Source organism: Podarcis vaucheri, assembly GCF_965113315.1.
Source record: "Podarcis vaucheri genome assembly, chromosome: 7".
Classification (NCBI taxonomy): Eukaryota; Metazoa; Chordata; class Lepidosauria; order Squamata; family Lacertidae; genus Podarcis; species Podarcis vaucheri.
Window position 1 is genome coordinate 833,607 of NC_138765.1, and position 21,582 is coordinate 855,188.

Consider the following 21,582-nt stretch of genomic DNA (forward strand, 5'->3'; position numbering starts at 1 on the left):
GTCATGGCTGCTTGGTTACAATTCTGTTCAGAGTTTATTCCTGGTTTTAGAGGTTTCCCCTGAGGAAGAAAGTTTGCATTCATGAAACACGTTGGGCTCTGATAAACTCTGGGGCTTCTGAGACTCTGTTTCCCCTTGGCTGCCTTCTCACGGTGCTTCTGGGGTGGGAGGGAGGCAGTTTCACAGGCCAGGGGACTACTGTGGCAGGCTCTGACCCCTTGCCTTGCCCTGCCCTCCGCTGGCAAAAATGGCTCTTTTGGTGGGAGAGATGGCAAGGGGCTTTCCAGTAGTCCCTGAGACAAAACATGGAGCTCCCCCCCATCTGATCCCTCTGCCTTATTCTCTGTAGCTGAGCATTAAGACAGTCTGCATTTTTTAAATTTTTACTTATTTATTTCTTGAAAGGTATTCACTGCTTGATTGTAAAACCCCCACCTCAGCTGACACGCAAAAGCGTCTCTTTAAAGCCATTGTCTATTTTAAGGTGCCTCTTCAACCCAGCCTTTGGCTGATTAATATTCTACAGCTTGTGGGAAGGGGGGGGTTATTGTTTTGCTGTTTTGTTTTACTTATTTACTTGTTTTTATCCTGCATTTTATTTTGTGAACCCCCCGAGATCTTGTGTTGAAGGGCATTATATAAACCTAATAAACAAACGAATGATAAAACATTCAAAAGGCAAAATCAGCAATAAATTAAGGACAGACTAAAACGGACAGCATCATTCTACATATCTGGGAGGGCTGATCTAAGCAGAAATGTTTTAAGGAGGCGCTGAAAAGAGTACAGGGAAATTGCTTGCCTGGTGTCCAGTGGCAGGGAGTTACGCATCTCCAGGGCCTTGTCTTGCGCTTGGAATTTTGCCCCCGACCCCAAATAAAACAGCAGAACAACCTGGGTGCTCTTGCAGGAGATGTGTGCCTTTCCCAGGGCCAGGGGGAGGGATCCCTTTCTGCAAAGAGGGTTGGGGCTCCTCGGGGCGCGCAGGCAAACGGCTCCCGGCTCTCTGTCCCCAGGAAGGCCAGCAGCTGATTGCGGAGAAGCCGGAGCTGGCCGAGACGGTGAAGAAGAAACTGGGCGAGATCCGGCTGTGCTGGGCCGAGCTGGAGTCCACCACCCAGGCCAAAGCGCGGCAGCTGCTGGAGGCCACCAAGGCCGAGCACCTGGTGCAGAGCTACAGCGACCTCGACAAGAGGCTATTGTGCATGGAGAGCCAGCTTCACCTGGTGGACTCCGGCCCGGACCTGGCCAGCGTCAACAGCAACCTCAAGAAGCTCCAGGTGGGTCTCGAGGGGGGCACAGGGCTGGCATGTTGGGGGCGGGGTTTCTGGGGTGCTGGCCCAGACCCCCCTGGATGGGGCGGGGAGCAGATGGCCCTCTCCTCTCGGGGGGGGGGGTCTGCAGGCATCTGCTGTCGGCTCGTGAGCCCCCCATCACCAGGAAGAGTCAGGCTAACCTCCCCAGCGAACCCTTCCATACCACCCCTGCTTTTCAGAGGGGCACTGGGAAGGATGGGGGGTGTCTTGCAGAGCAGCCAGGCCAAGCCAGACCCCCAGCCCTAAGAGCTGGATGAGGCCAAGTGGCCAAATACCTCTAAGAATCAAGATAGCCTGCCTCTGGATCTGGAGGCTCCATCAGAACCTGGGTGCCTGGCTGCTGGATCAGGGCAGTGCCCCCCCCTAGTCCAGCATCCTGACCTCGCAGTGGCTGACCTGGGAAACCTTCGAGCAGAATCCGAGCCCCCGAGCAGCCCTCTCCCCTCCTGTGGCTTCCAGCAACGGCCATTCCGATGCACGGCTGCCTCCACCATTTCATCTCCGCACCTCCGTCTCCCTGCATCTCTCGAACCCGCAGCGCTGGACAAACTTCACCTGCCAGGGATCCCTTCCAGGCCCAGGGAGATGCGTGATGCCCGGGCCGTGGGGTTGGGCCTCCTTGTGTGCTGCCTCCATGGGTGAGGCCAGAGTTGGGCCCTGCCAGCCTTGCTGTCCCCTTTGGGACGCTGCGCTCACGGGGGAGACCAGCCGGGCCTGGGAGCTGGACCACTGCAGCTCACATCCCTTCTCTTCCTCGTCTGAAAAGTTGTAACTCGTCTTTCCTGGGGGAAACAGTCCAAGGAGGCTCCCGAGATAGAATAAGGAAGCCATAAAACCTGAATTAACAAGAACAATAAAACCCGACTCCCCAAACGCATAACAACAACGAGACAGAAATAGGCTCCGCAAACACGGCAGGAAGAAATTGTAGCAGCCCCAACGCAAGTCGGGCATCTGCTCAAATCCTGGCGCAGTCTGTGCTCTGTCCAGAGGCGGCTCTGGCAAGCTCAATCTTGGCCACTGGCAGGTGAGGCGAACCTTCCCCCAAGGGGGGGGCGTTTCAGAGCCCGGGTTTGACCACAAAGGGGCTCCCTCCCCGTTCCCGACAAGGTGGGCTTTGAGATAGATGGCCCCTGACTGATGGCTTTGGCAAGCGCACAGGTTGACGTGGGAGACAGCAGTTTGGCGCAGTGGTTTGAGGGCTGGGCTGGGACCTGGGAGAGACCAGGGTTCGAATCGCCACTTGGCCATGAAGCGCACTGGGTGGCCTTGGGCCAGTCGCTGCCTCTCTCAGCCTTCACCGGCCTCACAGGGCTGTTGTGGGGATCAGAGGAGGAGGAGGAGGGCCAAGGATAGGCCCCCTTGAATCAGCTGAAGTTCCTGAACCCCTTTCTAAAGGCAGCCCCACACAGAGTGCATTGCGGTAGTCCAGAGGGGAAGCAAGAGCAGCCTGCCATCTGGGGAGGGTTAGAGCAGGCACCTCCGGAAAAAGAGGTCTGGCCCCCACCAAAGCCTGAGAAGTCCTGGGGGCCCCGATTCCAGAAGTGCCCCCAGACTACAGACCTGCATCCTTGGGGGGGGGGCAGCAACCCCATCAGTCACAGGTTGGGTCCCCAGTCCTGGAGCAGCTCTGCCTTCTCAGGATTCAGCCCCACTGTGTTTGCTCTGCTCCATTATACAGTGGCACCTTGGTTCTCAAATTTAATCCATTCTGGAAGTCCGTTCCTAAACCAAAGCATTCCAAAACCAAGGCGCGCTTTCCCAAAGAAAGTCATGCAAAATGGATTAATCCATTCCAGACTTAAAAACAACCCCTAAGACAGCAATTTAACATGGATCTACTGGGACCATTGATCCATAAAATGAAAGCAATAATGTACGATACTATACAATAAATAAGACAGTATGGTAGATGATAAAAATTAAAATTTATTTTTCTTCTTACCTGCACTGATGGTAGTCCTTGTTTGTTTGGGGGGCTTTTATCCATTTCTGCAGCCACACAACCAATCCATCAGTAGCTGAACTGGGTTCCACACAGTAACAAAAACAAATCAACTGAAAAAGCCTCAGAAACAAAAACTCAAAATAAAGAGCAAAAACAAAAGTGCCAAACTGAATCCTCTCCAGAAGTCCGTTTGACTTCTGAAATGTTTGAAAACCAAGGCGCAGCTTCTGATTGGTGCAGGCAGGTGCCCCGGAAACAAAAGCCGACAGCCGCATTGGACATTTGGCTTCTGAGAAACGTTCGAAAACCGGAATGCTTACTTCCGGGTTTTCAGCGTTTGGAAACCAAGATACCACTAATCTTCCAACTCTGAACTTCTGACGTGCTCTTGAGTTGTGCTGGAAGGCGGGGGGGCATCTGTCTCTTGGTGGCCCCGCACTCCACGTCCCCAGGTGACCCCTCCTGGCTGCCCCTCCGTACCAAGAAATGCCTTGCCAAATAGACAGCTAGCATCTCAAGGTTGAAGGCTCCAGCCCAGGCTCCTTCCTGCCATGCAAGTTTTCTGCCTTGAAGGGAAGTGAGTGATCCTGTGTGGATCCCTCTGCATGGAAAGTTAGCGCTGCCAGGAAGAAAGTGGGGCTGGGGGCTTCCTCCCGGAGGGGCTTCCTTTCTACAATTTGGTCTCTCTTCAATCTCTCCAGGATGGCGGCCATCACGGCCTCCTGTTTTCAGACCTTGAGTAGGGCTTGGCAGCTGAATGGGGAGGGGGGCAGGAGAGAAGCAGCTGCTGCTTTGACTGGACAGGGGGTCTCTCAAGGGGGCCCGATCCTGCCATCACCCCTTCTCTGCGAGGTTTTCTTCAAGAGAGACTGGGAAGAGGGTGGGTGTTTTTTAAAAAGTTTCCCCTTTGATTTGTGGGTCCGTGTGACTGCGCACACCCCTGCAACGGAGGGTGGGGGGGGTCTCTTTGTCAGCACCAGGCAAAGTCAACCCTTCATTTAGCCCTGGGGGGTTAAACTTCTGAGTTTAAAAAGCCCGATCCCTCTTGCTTTACTTGAGCTGAAAACTGGAGCCAGTGGTGTCTTAGTGGGGAGAGTGCCGGAGAAGAAGGACCTGGAAGAGACCAGGGTTCAAATCCTGCCCCCCCTGAAGCTCCCTGGGTGTGACCTCGATCTCAGTCCCTGCCTCTCAGCCCAGGCTCCCTCACAGGGTTGTTGTGGAGGTAAAATGGGGGGGGCGGGGAGACCAGGTATGCTGCCTTGACCTCCTTGGAGGAACAGCTGGGATAGAACTGCAATGAAGTCGAGACCCAAGCAGTTGGGGGGGCAGATGGGGTGGGTGCCTCTCGGGGGCGCAGGGGTGCTGCTTTCCCCTGGGGCCGTGGGGGGCCTGGGCCTTGCTTCCCCCTCCTCCCCCTGGGAGCCACGCGCCATCTGGGGAGGGTGAGGGGCAGCCCGGCTCCCGGCAAGAGGGGGGCTGGCTGGCCGGCCAGCCGCCTCCCCCCTCACACCAACCTCTCCCTTTTCCCTCCCCAGCAGCCCCCGGCAGTGCAGAGGCGGCCATTGCTCATCACATCCTAGTGTGCGATTTGTCTCATCACGCTGCATGGCGGTACAGTAGCCCTTTTCTTTGACTCCATCTGTCTCGCCTTTTTTGCATTTCTGCTTTCCTTCCCCCCCCCACCCCCGTTTTCCCAAGGAGATGCTGGAATGGGAGGGGACGGACGGACGGACGCAGAGACCCCTCCCCATCTCCTTCCCCCTCGTTTCTCCTCCATCTGCTTTCTTCTGTTTCCCATGTTTCCCATGAACTTTCGCCAGCTGCCAAGAATCGCTTGCCTGCCTGCCTGCTCCCTCCATGGCGCGAAGCCCCCTTCCCAACATGCTGCGCTTGGTAGTCTGGGCTCGGGGGGGCACTGGGAGCAGGGGGGGCAGAGGGACGGGGGCCTCAGGACGGGGGCCGGAGGCTCCCCTGGTGAGTGGGTGCCGGGGCAAAGGCTCTTGGAGGTTGCCAGGCCCCCATCTATACCACTCTTCCATCCCCCCAAACATGTGGGTCAGCCATTGTTCAGCAAATGCACCTGCCATGGCCCCGATCCTGCCGCTGTGCAGACAGGGGAGTGTGGAGGTCCAGGTTGCTCCGTAGGTGTAGGACAGGACAGCCACAGGCTTCCGTAGTCGTTCTCCGGGCATCTGATGTTAGGGGCCCTGAGATGAGCAGATTCCTGAGGGTGCTGAGGACTTGCTGCTCAAGACCTTGTCTGCCCCACGGCTCCCAGGGAGGAGGGGTGATGCTGACAGCAAGTCAGGCTGCCTTGGGCTGGGAGAGAATGGTGTGCAGTCCTCCCATTTTGAGCATGCAGACAGGAGCCAGGGGCAGCGTGAGACCCAGCCCCATGGAAAGGGACCCGGCAGAGAGCTTGGAGGAGACAGGCCGTCCGGTTCATGGCCGGTGTTTCCCCTCCTGCCTTGTGCCCGCACTTGCCTCTTCCCGGGCTTCCTGGGTGGGCGGCCGCCCCCGCCCCCCCGCTGGCGGAGCCCCTCCTGGCCCGGCCCAGCCCCTCCTCCTCTTCCTCTCCCTCCTCTCTGTCTTGCAGACGATGGAGACGCAGGTGGAGGAATGGTACAAGGAGGTGGGGGAGCTGCAGGCCCAGGTGGCCGCCTTGCCCTTGGAGGCGGCCAGCAAGGAGATGGTGGACGAGCGGCAGAACGCCGTGGGCACCCGCATCGTGCGCCTCATTGAGCCCCTCAAGGAGCGCCGGAGGATCCTGCTGGCCTCCAAGGAGGTGCACCAAGTCAGCCACGACCTGGAGGACGAGATCGTAAGTGGGGCGCGGAGGAGGGAAGGGGGGGGGAATCTGAAACCAGGCCCTCAGAAGGGAGCACTTCCGATTGTGGGAATGTTCAGGGAGGCAGGAGAGGATAGATTGTTCATTAATATCTTTCCTAACCTGCGCCAGCAAGTTCCTTTACTTATCAGAGTTTCACATTCCCCTTTTAAACTCACAGCGGGTAACTGGATGCAGGCTTGTGTAAGCCTCTCACTATTACGCCCCTGGTAATTTCCCTTATATCCCTCTTAAAAGAATAAACACGCCAAAATCTTATGTAAAGCATATAAAAGAAGTTTACTCACATCATCAGTTCACAGTTGGATCCCTGAAGGCAGACTTAGTTACAAAGGATATACATGTGGATCTATCCCATTGGGGGATAATCCCAGTGTCCTCTGGTGGCTAGAGCATCTCTTGGGTTACCTGGACAGGTAGGGTCACTCCCACTCCTAGTCACATGCAAGAGGAAGGATGCTCCAGGCCAGGAGGAAACAGAAAGTTTTTGACTGGCTGGTCCAAACATCCCCTTTCATGTCTACTCTAGGAAAACAAGGAATGTTGTACTTGACTGCTACTTATGTATCGCATCCCACACTGATGGCTAGAAAGGCACGCAGAGAGAGGAAGCTAGATCTCGCAGGGTCTGCAGAAAATCCTCCCTGTGAGAGCCACTCGTGTCCAGACAGGTAAAGGGGCACAAGCGTCCTGGCCTGCTCTCTCTGTGATCCCTGCTATGGGATCTCTTCTCTGCATGCTTCATCCATGACCAGGGATGTAGGACATTTGCGGAGTCTGAGTTTCCGCTCCAATCCTATTCTAAACTACAGTGGACGCTCGGGTTGCGAACGTGATCCGTGCGGGAGGCATGTTTGTAACCCGCAGCGCCGCGTCTGCGCACGCGTGGGTCACGATTCAGTGCTTCTCTGCATGCGCAAACGCCAAAACCCAGAAGTAACCTGTTCTGCTACTTCTGGGTTCGGCGTGGTGCGCAACCCGAAAACGCGCAACCTGAAGTGTCTGTAACCCGAGGTATGACTGTATAATATACCGTATTTTTCTGTGTATAAGACGAGGTTTTTTATAAAATATCATCTTATACACGGGTGGTGCATTGGGGGGTGTTATATGTTGCTTCCTGGAGGCAGAGAGTGTTATTGGTTACTGCGGCAAGGGCTGGGCTTGGCTTGATTGGCTGTCACTGCGGCAATTGGGTGGGTGATTGGCGGCTTCTTCCGGCGAGGGGACATTGGACTGCAGGCGTTTGCTCAACAACTCTGGGCATTTCCCCCCTATTTCCCCCCATTTTCTTTATTTGGAAACCCCCAAAATAGGGAGTGTCTTATACACGGGGGGGGGGTGTCTTATACACAGAAAAATACAGTGTGTGTTTATTAAAAGGGGGAAATACCAGGAAATCCAGTCTTCAGTGAAGCATCCTGGATTACTTAAAAGGCTAAATCTAGCTTATCGACAGCCTTCTTATTTTGCTGCAAAGGGGATGTCCTCTGCTGAACTCACAGATGTGAGTAAGGAGGGATAATATCTAAGAATATATCCTCTCCTAGTTTCTATACACATCCCTGCAGGGAGGGGCGGCCCCAAGCGCACTGGGGGCTCACAGCCTTTGGGGTTGGGGGCAAAGTCTGCTTCCTGGGGGCTTTGGAGGTCAGGCTCGTCTGACGGAGGTTGCAGAAGTCACAGTGGCGCCACCAAACCAGAAGCATGGATCACGAGGGACGGTGGCCTTTGTGAGGACTGCCCAGGAGCACAGTCTGGCCGCATCTTCCACGGGGTTTGGGTTCCAAGGATTCCGCAAAAATCACATATACCCCCAAACCTTTTATTTCTTAATAAAAGTTGTTTATTGTAGGCAATGCATAACTCGGATGTGGGAATGTTCAGGGAGGCAGAAGAGGATATATTGTTTATTAATATCCTTCCTATCTTGTGCTAGCAAGTTCCTTTACTTAGCAGAGTGCATTCCCCTTTACACAGCAGATAGCTGGTTGCAGGCTCGTGTCAGCCTCTCACTATTATACAATTCAGTCTCAGATTGAATTGTATGTTCCTGGTAAGTTCCCTTGAATCCCTCTTGAAAGAATAAAGACGCCACAATCTTATTCAAAGTCAATAAAAGAAGTTTACTCACATCAGTTCACAGCTGGATTCCTGAAGGCAGACTTAGTTACAAATATGTACATGTGGATCTGCCCCATACTGAGGAATGATCCCAGTGGCTCTGCTAGCTGAGAGCCTTCAAACGAAGAAGGAATTTTGAAGACTCGTTGGTTGTAAGGTGTCTTTGGGGGAGCGATGAGTCCCCCCCAAATGTGATGGGTCCTCTTTCCACCTGTGCTTTGGCTCTGATGCCAAGGGGGGCTGTCCCTCTTCCACCATTAGGAATTGTACTCACAGGAGGGGCACTTTTCTTTTTCTCCCCCACCCGCTTCTAGATCTGGGTGCAGGACCGGCTTCCCTTGGCCACGTTGAAGGATCACGGGAGCAACTTGCAAACGGTCCAGCAGTTCATCAAGAAGAACCAGGTGCGAAGAGGAAGCCGTGGGGGCGGGCAGAGTGTGTGGGAGGTGCTGGGGAGCCCCAGGACAGGGGGGAAGAACAATGGGGGGGAGCCTGTTTTGCCCTGGATTCAGAAAAGCAGAAGCTAGGAGAGCCCCGAAATCAGAGGTGCCGCCACCATCTGAACAGTTCCTTCTGGGCCATATAGAGACAGTGTGGTGTAGTGGTTAGAGCAGTGCCAGATTTACATATAAACTGAACAAGCTCTAGCAAAGGGCCCCACTCTCTTGGGGCCCCCCAAAAAAAATTAAAGGGGAAAAACTGGATGTACATTGCCAAAATATAAGATAAAAAACAAATAAAATGAAACCTACCTACAGCAACCATGTTTTGTGCTGCATAGGCTCCTATGATGTAAGTCATGGCCCCCGCCTGCTCCCCCAAATATCCCTGCTTTGCTCCTTTCTATATATAGGGTGCCTGCATTCTGCATGGACTGCTTGCAGGGCAACATGGGCAAATGGCTTGAGATACCTATGAGGTCCATCAATGGCCATCTAGCATGTATTCAACACAAAAAAGAGTGGCAATTTGTTGTGGACAAAGGACGGCTGGACATGGAAAGGGCCCCGTTACCTTCAGTAGCTGAGGGCCTCATCAAACCTCAACCTGGCCCTGGGTTAGAGAGTCGGATGAGGAGACCCGGGTTCGAATCCTCCCCTTGGCCATGACCTTGGGGGCCGGTCACTTACTCTCCGCCCAGCCTACGTCAATGGGATGTTGTTGTGGGGATTAAATGACGAAGGGGGAAGAGCCCGAAAGCCACCTTGAGCTCCCTGGAGGGCCAGTGGGGTGCTGGTGTAAACATTAAAAACCCTCGATAGCCATTTGAAAGCCTCTCCCTCTTCCCGGTCGCCAGAACCTCCGCCGAGAGATCCAGGTGCACAAGCCGCGCATGGACGACGTGCTGGAGCGCGCCAGGGGCATCGCCACCATCAAGACCCCCGAGGTGGACCCCGTGCGGCTGCTGCTGGAGAAGCTCTCGGAGATGTGGGGCGCCCTCCAGGAGGAGACGGAGCAGCGGCAGCACCTGCTGGACGCCACCTACCAGGTGGAACAGTTCTACTTTGACGTGGCCGAGGTGGAGGCCTGGCTGAGCGAGCAAGAGCTCTTCATGATGAACGAGGAAAAGGGCAAGGTGGGGAGAGGGGCCCGGGGACCCCCACAGTTTGGGCCGGGGGGGAGAGGCAGGCAGCTTGTCAGAAGGCGTTGGGCAGGCCGAGTCCCCATCCCTTGGTCCGGGACGGGAGAAATTCACTGGGGAGAAGACTCAGCTCTGCCTCCCTGGCTTCTGTGAGGGGGGGTTGTGTGGGAATGTTCAGGGAGGCAGGAGAGGATATCTTGCTTGATAATATCCTTCCCAACTTGCGCTAGCAAGTTCCATAACTTAGCAATGTTTTAAACATTCCCCTTTAAACACACAGTGGGTAGCTGGTTTCAGGCTTGTGTAAGTTTCCTGGCAAGATCTCTTATTTCCCTCTTAAAAGAATAAACACGCTACAATCTTATTTAAGATACAGTGGACGCTTAGGCTGCGAACGTGATCCATGCGGAATGCACGTTCGCAACCCACAGTGTTTGCAACCTGCAGTGGCGCGTCTGCGCACGCACCGGTTGCGATTCTGCACATGCGCAAAGCACGATTTAGTGCTTCTGCGCATGCACGACCACCAAAACCTGGAAGTAACCCGTTCCAGTACTTCCGGGTTTTAGCGGGTGCGCAACCCAAAAAAACGGAACCTGAAGCGGCTGTAACCTGAGGTATGACAGTATATAAAAGTAGTTTACTCACAGCATCATCAGTTCACAGACTTACAGAAGTACAGTGGACTCTCTAGTTACATATCGCTCTGGATACGTAACTTTCAGGTTACGAACACGGCAAAACCGGAAGAGTATACTTCCGGGTTTCGCCATGCGCACATGCGCAGAAACGCTCAATCACGCCGTGTACATGCGCAGAAGCAGTGCCTCTGCCTATGGACTTTTTGGGTTGTGGATGGACCCCCGGAACGAATTTAATTCATATCTGGAGGGTCCACTGTATATACATGTGAGTCTAACCCATATGGAGATGGTCTCCTTGAAAAGCCAACAAAGCATCTCTAGCCAAAAAAAGAGAGAGCTGTTGCTCCAACGACAAAGCCCAAAAGAGAGGAGAGAGTGTGCTGCGTGCCTCGTCCTTTTGTTACCTGCACAGGTAAGGCCACGCCCACCTCTAGTCACATGCAAGAGGAAGGATGCTCCAGGCCAGGAGGAAACAGGAAGTTTTCGACTGGCTGGTCCAAACATCCCCTCGCATGTCCACTCTAGGAAAACAAGGAATGTTGTACTTGACTGCTACTTATGCATCACATCCCCCAGTTTGCTCTGGTGCTTACAAGTTCCCCACGGGGACGTCTGTGCAACCAGGATGTTGCGCTCTAGGTCCCCCTTTGGCCTGGTGCAGCATCCGGGCTCTTCTGGTGGAGCCTCCAGCCCCAGAGGCAGTCTATCTGGATTCCTCGGTCCTTAGGGATCTCCGGCCACTGTGAGAAGAGGAGGCTGGGCTGGCTGGGCTCCCCTCTGGCTCTCCCGGTGTCCTTAGGCCCCCTCCTCTGTCCTCTCAGGACGAACAGAGCACCCTCCAGCTCCTGAAGAAACACCTGATGATGGAACAGACGGTCGAGAACTACGCCGAGACCATCGCTCAGCTGTCGCGACAGTGCCGGGCGCTGCTGGAGCTGGGGCACCCGGACAGGTAGGTCGGCCGGCTGTCCTCCCCCCCACCTCCTTCCCTGCCCCCTCCTCACTTGGCCCTAGCCCTCTCCCCACTAGGGCTGAGCAATATAGCGAGATACCCTGGTTTGAAGTCCATATCATGATACAGTGGTCCCTTGGTTCTCAAACTTCATCTGTTCCGGAAGTCCGTTCCAAAACCAAAGCATTCCAAAACCGAGGCGTGCTTTCCCATAGCAAGTAATGCAAAATGGATTAATCCGTTCCAGACTTTTAAAAACAACCCCTAAAACAGCAATTGAACATGAATTTTACTATCTAATGAGACCATAGATCCATAAAATGAAAGCAATAGTCAATGTACTGTACTATAAAATAAAGAAGACAGTATTGTAGATGATAAAAATGAAAATGAATTTTTTTCCTTACCTGCACTGATGATAGTCATTGTTTGGATGGGGGGCTTTTATCCGTTTCCGCAGTCACACAATCAATCAATCAATCAATCAATCAGTAGGTGGACTGGGTTCCACACGGTCACAAAATCAAATGAACTGAGAAAGCCTTGAAAACGAAAACACAAAATAAAGAGCAAAAACAAAAGCGCCAAACTTAATCTGTTCCAGAAGTCTCTTTGACTCCCGAAATGTTCAGAAACCAAGGCGCAGCTTCTGATTGGTGCAGGTGCCCCAGAAACAATAGCTGACAGCCTCAGTGGACGTTCGGTTTATGAAAGTTGTTCCAAAAGCAGAACACTCACTTCCGGGTTCTTGGCGTTTGGGAACCAAGGCACCAGTGTGTCGGCCTATTGCCATGTTTAGCTGGTGGTGTCGCCCGGCCCCTGGTGCCCTCCCCTCTGACGGCCCTCTTTATTCCGGCAGCGAGCAGGTCAGCCGGCGCCAGTCGCAAGTGGACCGCCTCTACGTCTCCCTGAAGGACCTGGTGGAGGAGCGCAAGGCCCGGCTGGAGCAGCAGTACTGGCTCTTCCAGCTGAGCCGCGAGGTGGACGAACTGGAGCACTGGATCGCTGAGAAGGAGGTGGTGGCCGGGTCCCCGGAGCTGGGCCAGGACTACGAACACGTCACGGTGAGACCGCGGGGGGGGGGGGCTGCCGCCTTCGCACCTGATTGGTATCCATCCCTTTCGGGAGAAAGTATTGCAAAAGCAAACAGACAGACCTCAAAGCGGTTCACAAGAGCAGCTCGAGTTTTCTTAGGAAATGTCTTCAATATTCATATATGCAGAAGCAATGCACACAGGTTATATACATGAGCAGGATTCTAGAACTACTTGTCATTACATGATGAATGGATTATAAGTCATTCCAAAGGTTCTTTAATTTACAGTGGACATGCAGTATGTTGACAAATAGTGGAACCAAGGAAGGGAGGAGGGGGAAGTCAGCTTTTCCGGTTTTGGTTATGAATTTGTAATGTTATTGTTTTATTTTTGTTATTTTTGGAAAATAATATGTTTATGAAATGTCTTCAATATTTAAACATTTATTTATCTATTTTTGGTTGATTTGTTGCAGATTTATAGCCAGCCAGATGGGCAGGGTATAAATAATTACATATTATATGATATGATATGATTATTATTATATCACATTATTTTATAGTCTTACGGACAGAGAAGCAAAGGAAGATATGTAAAAATTAAGGGTTGTGTTCAGCTAACTTTTATTCAGAGCAGACCCATTGAGACCAATGGCCATGACTCACTTAGGTCCATTCATTTCCATGGGTGCATTTTGAGCAAAAGTTAGCTGACTGCAACTCTCTATGTTGTCTATGTCTTGTTATTGTTATTATTTCTAAAAAGCCCTGTGCTTTTGCTCAGCTGCAGTGAGCATGTACAGAGTGCCGTTCTCTTTCAGCTCTGCTCCGCTGGCAGCACAGTTGCAGCATCTCGGGGACCTTGCAGTTTCTCTGTCCAGTCCCCCCCCCCCAGCCCGATGTTCTTTTTAAAATTTTATTAGTTTTACAGTTTAATATTCCACACATCAATCATATAAAGGAAAAATAATAAAATAATTCAAATATCCCCCCATCCTATGATTTCCCTCAACTTCTCCTTCTGGTTCATTACATGTTTGTTACTTCCGCTTAATTTATTTTCTCCCATTTTGTTAATCTTTTAATTAAATGCTCTTATGTTCTTATCACTTATTTGTACCATATTTTTCTTTCCAATTATATCTGACACTTAATTAGTTTCCAACTTGTTCTTTCTTCATCTTTACATTTCTTTTCTTAATTGCAAGTGTTTCCTCAAATCCTGCTAATGAGTCCATTTCTTTACAGTATTTCTGTAGATACAGCATGAACAGTTCCCAATCTTTTTTAATGTCTCTGTTACCATTGTCACTTGAGTCTTCCTGTGAGTTTCGCCATTTCTACGTATTCCATAAGTTGACTTGCTGTTAGGGCAGTTCATAAAAAACTTTTTTTTGAAAATGCCTGCTCCAAAGGTCTTATCATAGTAAACTAGGGATTATATAGCTATATCTGAAATTTCATGCATATCAGTTAATATCTTGACCCTCCTCCACTGAATTGAAATTTCAGCCTTCACAACATAGGAAAACGGCCAAGTAAACAGCTATTTTCAAGGAGGAGGGTCCAGATATTAACTGATATGCATGAAATTTCAGATATAGCTATAGAATCCCTAGTGTAGTAAGATAAGACCTTTGGAGCAGGCATTTATTTTTTAAAAAAAGTTTTTTATGAACCGCCCTACTTGCTATTCTTCTTTTGTTGGTATCTTGAATTTTACTGACATCGATGCTGTATTTATGTTGTATTTTATGCTGTTTTTAAGTCGCATTTTAATCAATGTTTTATATTTGCTGTTGGATGCCCTGGGCCCGGTTTTTAAAGCAGGAAGGGCGGGGTATAAATAAAAAATTATTATTATCATCATCATCATCATCATCATCATCATCATCATCATCATCTTGTCCTCTTTCCATTTTGGGGCTAGTAAAATCCTAGCCTCCGTTGTACCGTACCACTTTCTGCTTCCCTGCAGCTGCTGCAGGAGAAGTTCACGGAGTTTGCCAGCGAGACGGGCAGCGTGGGGAACGAGCGGATCTCGGCCGTCAACCAGATGGTGGACGAGCTGATTGACTACGGCCACGCCGACGCCGCCACCATCGCCGAGTGGAAGGACGGGGTGAACGAGGCCTGGGCCGACCTGCTGGAGCTGATGGAGACGCGGGCGCAGATGCTGGCCGCCTCGCACGAGCTCCACAAGTTCTTCAGCGACTGCAAGGAGGTCCTCTCCCAGATCGAGGAGAAGAAGCAGCGCCTGCCGGAGGTGACGGCTCGTGAGGCCAAGACCTCGGCCGGAACCCTCCAGAGGATGCTCAGCTCCTTCGAGCATGACGTGCAGGTCCTGGTGACGCAGGTGAGGCAGAGAGTGTGTGTGTGTGTGTCTGTGTGAGGTGTGTAATCCTGTTGTTGCTGTTTAGTGGTGTCTGCCTCTTCGTGACCCCCTGGACCTGAGCACCCCAGGCACTCCTGTCTTCCACGGCCTCCCACAGTTTGGTCAGACTCATGCTGGTAGCTTTGAGAACACTGTCCCACCATCGTGTCCTCTGTCGTCCCCTTCTCCTTGTGCCCTCCATCTTTCCCAACATCAGGGTCTTTTCCAGGGAGCCTTCCCTTCTCAGGAGGTGGCCAAAGTATTGGAGCCTCAGCTTCAGGATCTGTCCTTCCAGTGAGCCCTCAGGGCTGATTTCCTTCAGAATGGAGAGGTTGGATCTTCTTGCAGTCCATGGGACTCTCAAGAGTCTCCTCCAGCACCAGAATTCAAAAGCATCCATTCTTCGGCAATCAGCCTTCTTGATGGTCCAGCTCTCACTTCCATACATCACTAATTCACATCCTACATTTATTTATTCATTTTGTTTATAACATTTTTTATTAGTTTTACATTGTGTAACATCAAATCTTCTTTTTAAACCTCTTTGGCTCAAACTGAGCCTATTGACTTCTCTCCCTCCCGTCTAGTGGTATACAAACTTAAATTCTGCATCTTTGCATTTCACTTCCTTTCCTGTTTTTGATATATCATTACCTAAGATATTACATTACTCAACCTGAATCGGTAGTAATTTCATCTTACAGATCTTCAGATAACCCTTCTAGTGATGTTAATTGCTTACATTTCTTTTTCAAATATAAATATAAATTTATTCCAGTCCTTTTGGAATGCTTGATCTTGCTGGTTCCGGATTCTTCCCGCCAGTTTCGCCAGTTCTGCAAAGTCCATCAATTTCATCTGCCCCTCTTCTTTTGTTAGTATTTCATGCTGTTTCCATTTTTGGGGTTAACAAAATTCTTGCCGCAGTTGTTGCATACATGAACAGTTTTTTATCTTATCTCGGTATCTCTTTACCCACTATACTCAGTAAAAAAAGCTACTGGTCATTCACATCATACGTTTAAAGCAGCAAATACCGTATTTTTTGCACCATAACACTCACTTTTTTCCTCCTAGAAAGTAAGGGGAAATGTCTGTGCGTGTTATGGAGGGAATGCCTACGGGTGGCATGCCTACAGATTTTCCTCCTCTAAAAACTACGTGCGTGTTATGGTCGGGTGCGTGTTATAGAGCGAAAAATACGGTAGTTAGCCTATGGAACTCGCTGCCACAAGAGTCAGGGATGGCCACCGACTTGGATGGCTTTAAAACAGGATTGGACAAACGGCTTCTTCCCCCAGTGGCTCTGCTCTCATCATTGGAGGCAGCAATTATTCCGAATCCCAGGTGCTGGAATCCACTGCGGGGGACAAGGCGGCTGCTCTTGGAATCTGCGGCTGCTGGTGGGTTTCCCTTTGGGGGTCTCCTTGGCCACCATGAGGCGGACCATTGGCCTGATCCAGAAGCTCTTCCCGTATTGTCAGCTTCACTATGACTCTGCTTTGAACAGTCCTGGCTTCCCTCAAAGAATTATGGGAGCTGTAGTTTTCTAAGGGCGCTGAGACTTCTTAGGAGACTCCTTTTCCCAAGCTGTGCATGACGCTTCCTGGGACGCTTTGGGGGAAGCTCTGCCTGCTTACAGCAGAAGAATTACACCTTAAATTCTCCCCCACTCTGCCCTCCGCAGTTGGAGGCAGCAACTCTTGCAAATGCCAGAAAGAGGGGGGAAGGTCTCCGGCGCTCGAATCCTGGGCACACCTGGCTGGCCACTGGGAGAGCAGGAGGCTGGCCCTTGGCCTCATCCAGCATCCAGAGTCTTCTCACCTTCTGATGGAGCTTCCAAGCCCAGAGGCAGTCTGTCTCAATTCCTAGGTCCTATGGGGGATTTGGCAATGTGAGGACCGGGTCCATTGGCCTGACCCAGCTCCTGCCCCGCCCCCTTCCCTCCCAGGGGCGCAGCCAGCCCCCTCTTGCCCCCTTAACCTCCCCCTGCTCCCCGCCAGGTGCGGCAGCTGCAGGAGGTGGCGGCTCAGCTGCGGACGGTCTACGCCGGGGAGAACGCGGAGGCCATTGCCACCAAGGAGCAGGAGGTGATGCGCTCCTGGAAGGAGCTGCTGGGGTCGTGCGAGGACTGCCGCCTCCAGATCACCACCACCACCGACAAGATCCGCTTCTCCAACATGGTGCGAGACCTCATCTCCTGGATGGACACCATCATCGCCCAGATCGGCACCAGAGAGAAGCCCAGGTAAGAAGGAGGAGAAGACAACAGTGGGCCCTTGGTTCTCAAACTGCATCCGTTCTGGAAGTTTGTTCCAAAACCAAAGCGTTCCAAAACCGAGGCGTGCTTTCCCATAGAAAGTCATGCAAAATGGATTAATCCGTTACAGACTTTTAAAAACAACCCCTGCAGCAGCAATTGAACATTAAATTTTACTATCTAACGAGACCACTGATCCATAAAATGAAAGCAATAATCCATGTACTGTACTATAAAATAAACAAGACAGTATTGTAGATGATAAAAATTAACATGAATTTATTTTTCTGACCTGCGCTGATGATAGTCCTTGTTTGGATGGGGGGCTTTTATCCATTTCCGCAGTCACGCAATACATCAATCAATCAATCAATCAATCAGTAGCTGAACTGGGTTCCACACAGTCACAAAAACAAATTAAGCGGAAAAAACTCAGAAACAAAAACGCTGAATAAATAGCAAAAACAAAGGGTGTCAAACTTAATCCATTCCAAAAGTCCTTTTGACTTTTGAAATGTTTGAAAACCAAGGCACAGCTTCTGATTGGTGCAGGCGCCCCGGAAATAAAAGCTGACAGCCGCATCGGACGTTCGGCTTCCGAAAAATGTTCAAAAACCAGAATGCTTACTTCTGGGTTTGGGGCATTTGAGAATCAAGGCATTTGAGAACGAAGGTACCACTGTAATAATAACAATTATTTATTATTTATACCCCACCAATCTGGTTGGGTATCCCCAGCCACTCTGGGCGGCTCCCATCATTATCATCATGTGACAAAACATCAAACATTAAAAACTTCCCTAAACAGATGTCTTCTAAAAGTCAGATAGTTGTTTATCTCCTTGACATCTGGTGGGAGGGCGTTCCACAGGGCGGGCGCCACCACCAAGAAGGCTCTCTGCCTGGTTCCCTGTAGCTCCATTCTCGCAGGGAGGAAACCGCCAGGAGGCCCTCGGAGATGGACCCCCGTGTCCGGGCTGGACGATGGGGGTGGAGATGCTCCTTCAGATCTACTGCTCTCGGAGGGCAGCAGGGTGGAGCACAGCTTTGTGGGAGGCGGGGGGGGGCATCTCCTCCCTGCGACCTCTTGCCTCCCAATGGACTGCCAGGCCCTGGCCTTTTCAACAGCTGGGGGTCATGTGCGCCTCTGCTGACCCCAAGCTCCCCCAGGGAATGGTTGGAAGGTACCCCAAAGGACTTCTGGCCCAGTGCCCTGCCATGCGGGAATCAGAGCCAGGCCCCCCCCCCGGGGGCCACCACCCACTTTGGGAACCTCTGACTTGGAGGCAGGGAACATGTCACAGCCACCCCCAGGGCTGGATTTAAGCTAAACAAGCTCTAGTTTAGGGCCCCACTCTCTTGGGGGCCCCAAAAAATGTAAAGGGGGGAAAAATGGATGTGCATTTCCAAAATATAAGATAAAAAACAAATAAGATAAAACCTACATCCAGCAAGAGTGTTTTGTGTTGTGTCGGCTCCTGGGATGTAAGTCCTGGGCCCCGCCTGCTCGTCTGCCCCCCCCCCCAAATATCCCTGGTTTGCTCCTTTCTATATATAGGGTGCCTGCATTCTGCATGGACTGCTTGCAGGGCAACATGGGCAAATGGCTTGAGATACCTCTGAGGTCCATCAATGACCATCTAGCATCTATTCAACACAAAAAGCAGTGGCAATTTGTTGTGGACAAAGGACGGCTGGACATGGAAAGGGCCCCATGACCTTCAGGAGCCTCAATCTGGCCCTGGCCACTCTTGTGAGCGGGGGGGGGGTGTCTTCCCTCTCGCATCATCTCTGCCCCCCCTTCCCCCACAGGGACGTCTCCACCGTGGAAGTGCTGATGAACTACCACCAGGGCCTGAAGAGCGAGATCGAGACCCACAGCCGGAACATCGCCTCCTGCGTGGACCTGGGCAAGACGCTGGTGATGAACAAAAGCCCCGCCTCCGAGGAGGTAGGCTCCGCCCCATCTCCGTGGCCGGGAGGGGGGGCCCACTGGGCAGTGGGGTAAGGGGGGGCGGCATCCTTCTCTCTTCTGCCGCACTCCAGGACCATGTTGCATGACGGAGAGGAAAGATATTTTCTGAGGGAATGGGATCCTGGGGGGGGGGGCTGGGAATGGGGGGGGGCAGGCAAGGCCTGGGCAGAGACATGACCCTTTGTCCTCTTTCACCTTCAGATCAAGCTCCACCTGGAGAAGCTGATGACCAAGAAGAAGGAGATGGTGGAGAAATGGGACAGGCACTGGGAGTGGCTGCAGCAAAGTGAGTCCGGGTGCAACACCAGCCCCTTCCCCCCCAAAAAAAATATCCCCCTGAAAATCCACCCCACAAAACCGTTCCTCCTCTCACAGGTTGCTTTGTAGCCCCCCAGGGGGAAGTGGGGGGGGCATCCCTTTCCCTCCCGACTCCCATCCTCACATATATTTTTTTGCGGGGGGGGGGGGAGATGGTCCCATGTTTCTCTGTCAACACATACTATTTATTTATTGACTGAAACATATGTACAGTGGTACTTTGGAAGTTGAATGGAATAATAATAGTAGTAGTAATAATAATAATAATAATAATAATAATAATAATAGTTTATTATTTATACCCCGGCCATCTGGTTGAGTTTCCCCAGCCACTCTGGGCGGCTCCCAATCGAGTGTTAAAAACAATACAGCTTTAGATATTAAAAGCTTCCCTAAACAGGGCTGCCTTCAGATGTCTTTTAAAGATAGGATAGCTGCTTATTTCCTTCACATCTGGAGGGAGGGTGTTCCACAGGGCAGGCACCACCACCGAGAAGGCCCTCTGTCTGGTTCCCTGTAACCTCACTCCTCGCAATGAGGGAACTGCCAGAAGGCCCTCGGAGCTGGAACTCAGTGTCTGGGCAGAATGATGGGGGTGGAGATGCTCCTTCAGGTCTACTGGGCCTTTGAGGCCGTTTAGGGCTTTCAAGGTCAGCACCAACACTTTGAATTGTGCTTGGAAACATCCTGGGAGCCAATGCAGATCTCTCAGGACCGGTGTTATGTGGTCTCGGCGGCCGCTTCCAGTCACCAGCCTGGCTGCCGCATTCTGGATTAATTGCAGTTTCCAGGTCACCTTCAAAGGCAGCCCCACGTAGCACGAATTGCAGAAGTCCAAGTGGGAGATAACTTCCCGTTCTGGAAGTCCATTCAACTTCCAAAATGTTCAGAAACGAAGGCACGGCGTCCGATTGGCTGCAGTTCCAGGGGCCTCTGCTTGGCTTCTGTGGGGCTTTGGTGGGTGGCTTCCTGCCCTCAATGGGTGAAGAATGCTGCAGCCAGGGTGCTGGCAGGAACATCATTTATTATTATTATTATTATTATTATTATTATTATTATTAATTGACTTTATATACCACCCTATGCCCAGGGTCTCAGGGCGGTTGGCAGAATAAAACCAAGATATAAAACCACAAAATGCAGAATAAAAATGAAAACAGAAGCCCAATAGCCTCGTGACACCCACTCGCGATCCGTGTTCGAGGTGCTTGCAGCTGGCCGAGAATATCTGAGCCCCTCCTTTCAGCAGCTGCCCCGGCTGCCCGTCTTGTGCCCGGCCTGGTTGCAGCTTCTTGCCTTGATGGGCAAAGCCCTGAGCCCTTTCCCTGCCTCCCCCCGCAGTGCTGGAGGTCCACCAGTTTGCCCAGGAGGCGGTGGTGGCCGACGCCTGGCTGACCGCCCAGGAGCCGCTGCTGAAGAGCCGGGAGCTGGGCAACAGCGTCGACGAGGTGGAGCAGCTGATCCGGCGCCACGAGGCCTTCCGCAAAGCGGCCGCGGCTTGGGAGGAGCGCTTCAGCTCCCTGCGGCGGCTCACCACGGTACGGGCGGTGGAGGGAGCGGGTGCGAATGTCGCCTTGGGGAAGGGGGAGGTTCTTAAGCAGAGATCAGACGGCTATCGGCAGGGATTCCTGAGCTGGATTTCCTGCGTTGCAGGGGGTTGGACTAGATGACCCTGGGGGGTGTCCTACGTTTCGGATTCTCATCATTATCAAACCTTTTATTGGCATCACATACAAACATCCAAAACAAATCAATGCAGAATTCCCACTTCCCCAGTGGCACAAAACATTTGCTAAAAGAAAGGGGGCAGAGCAGTCTATCATCACATCTCTTGGTCTCCAGGGAGATCAGACGTCTGCAGTGTATTTCGACGACAAAAAACCAAACAGAGATATTTAGCCACTAGCTTGGTGAGCTCCTGATCATTCCCCAGTAATAGAAAATGTATGACCTCCGACTCTGGTTTCCAGTTGGGGATACAGAGTTGATCTAGAAATTGCTGGCGGAGGTCAGCATATAGTTTACAATTAAGAATCAGATGTGGGAGGGTTTCCACCAGGTGGTCTTCACCTGCGCAAGTTCTTTCTCCTTCCACCTTGCCTGAGAACCTTCCCCAAAGGAGGTTTGATGGAATTGAGTATATGTAAGATGTGTAATATGTGTATGCCAATAAATAAGAAGAAGAAGAACTCCCGAGTTTCCCCC

The 21,582-nt window shown here is 51.7% G+C and overlaps 1 protein-coding gene across 6 annotated transcripts in view; it reads left to right on the top strand.

The window, feature by feature from the left end:
• The window catches only part of SPTBN4 (spectrin beta, non-erythrocytic 4), a 90,039-nt gene that overhangs the window by 53,051 nt on the left and 15,406 nt on the right, over positions 1-21,582 (top strand). For all 6 annotated transcript variants that reach the window (XM_082230921.1, XM_082230920.1, XM_082230922.1 and 3 more), the window contains 11 exons: positions 1,017-1,280; positions 5,861-6,085; positions 8,551-8,640; positions 9,534-9,812; positions 11,284-11,414; positions 12,274-12,478; positions 14,429-14,806; positions 16,828-17,072; positions 18,897-19,035; positions 19,261-19,345; positions 20,719-20,915. In XM_082230921.1, the coding sequence (XP_082087047.1) occupies positions 1,017-1,280; positions 5,861-6,085; positions 8,551-8,640; positions 9,534-9,812; positions 11,284-11,414; positions 12,274-12,478; positions 14,429-14,806; positions 16,828-17,072; positions 18,897-19,035; positions 19,261-19,345; positions 20,719-20,915 (2,238 nt within the window). The remainder of the gene's footprint in view (positions 1-1,016; positions 1,281-5,860; positions 6,086-8,550; positions 8,641-9,533; positions 9,813-11,283; positions 11,415-12,273; positions 12,479-14,428; positions 14,807-16,827; positions 17,073-18,896; positions 19,036-19,260; positions 19,346-20,718; positions 20,916-21,582) is intronic.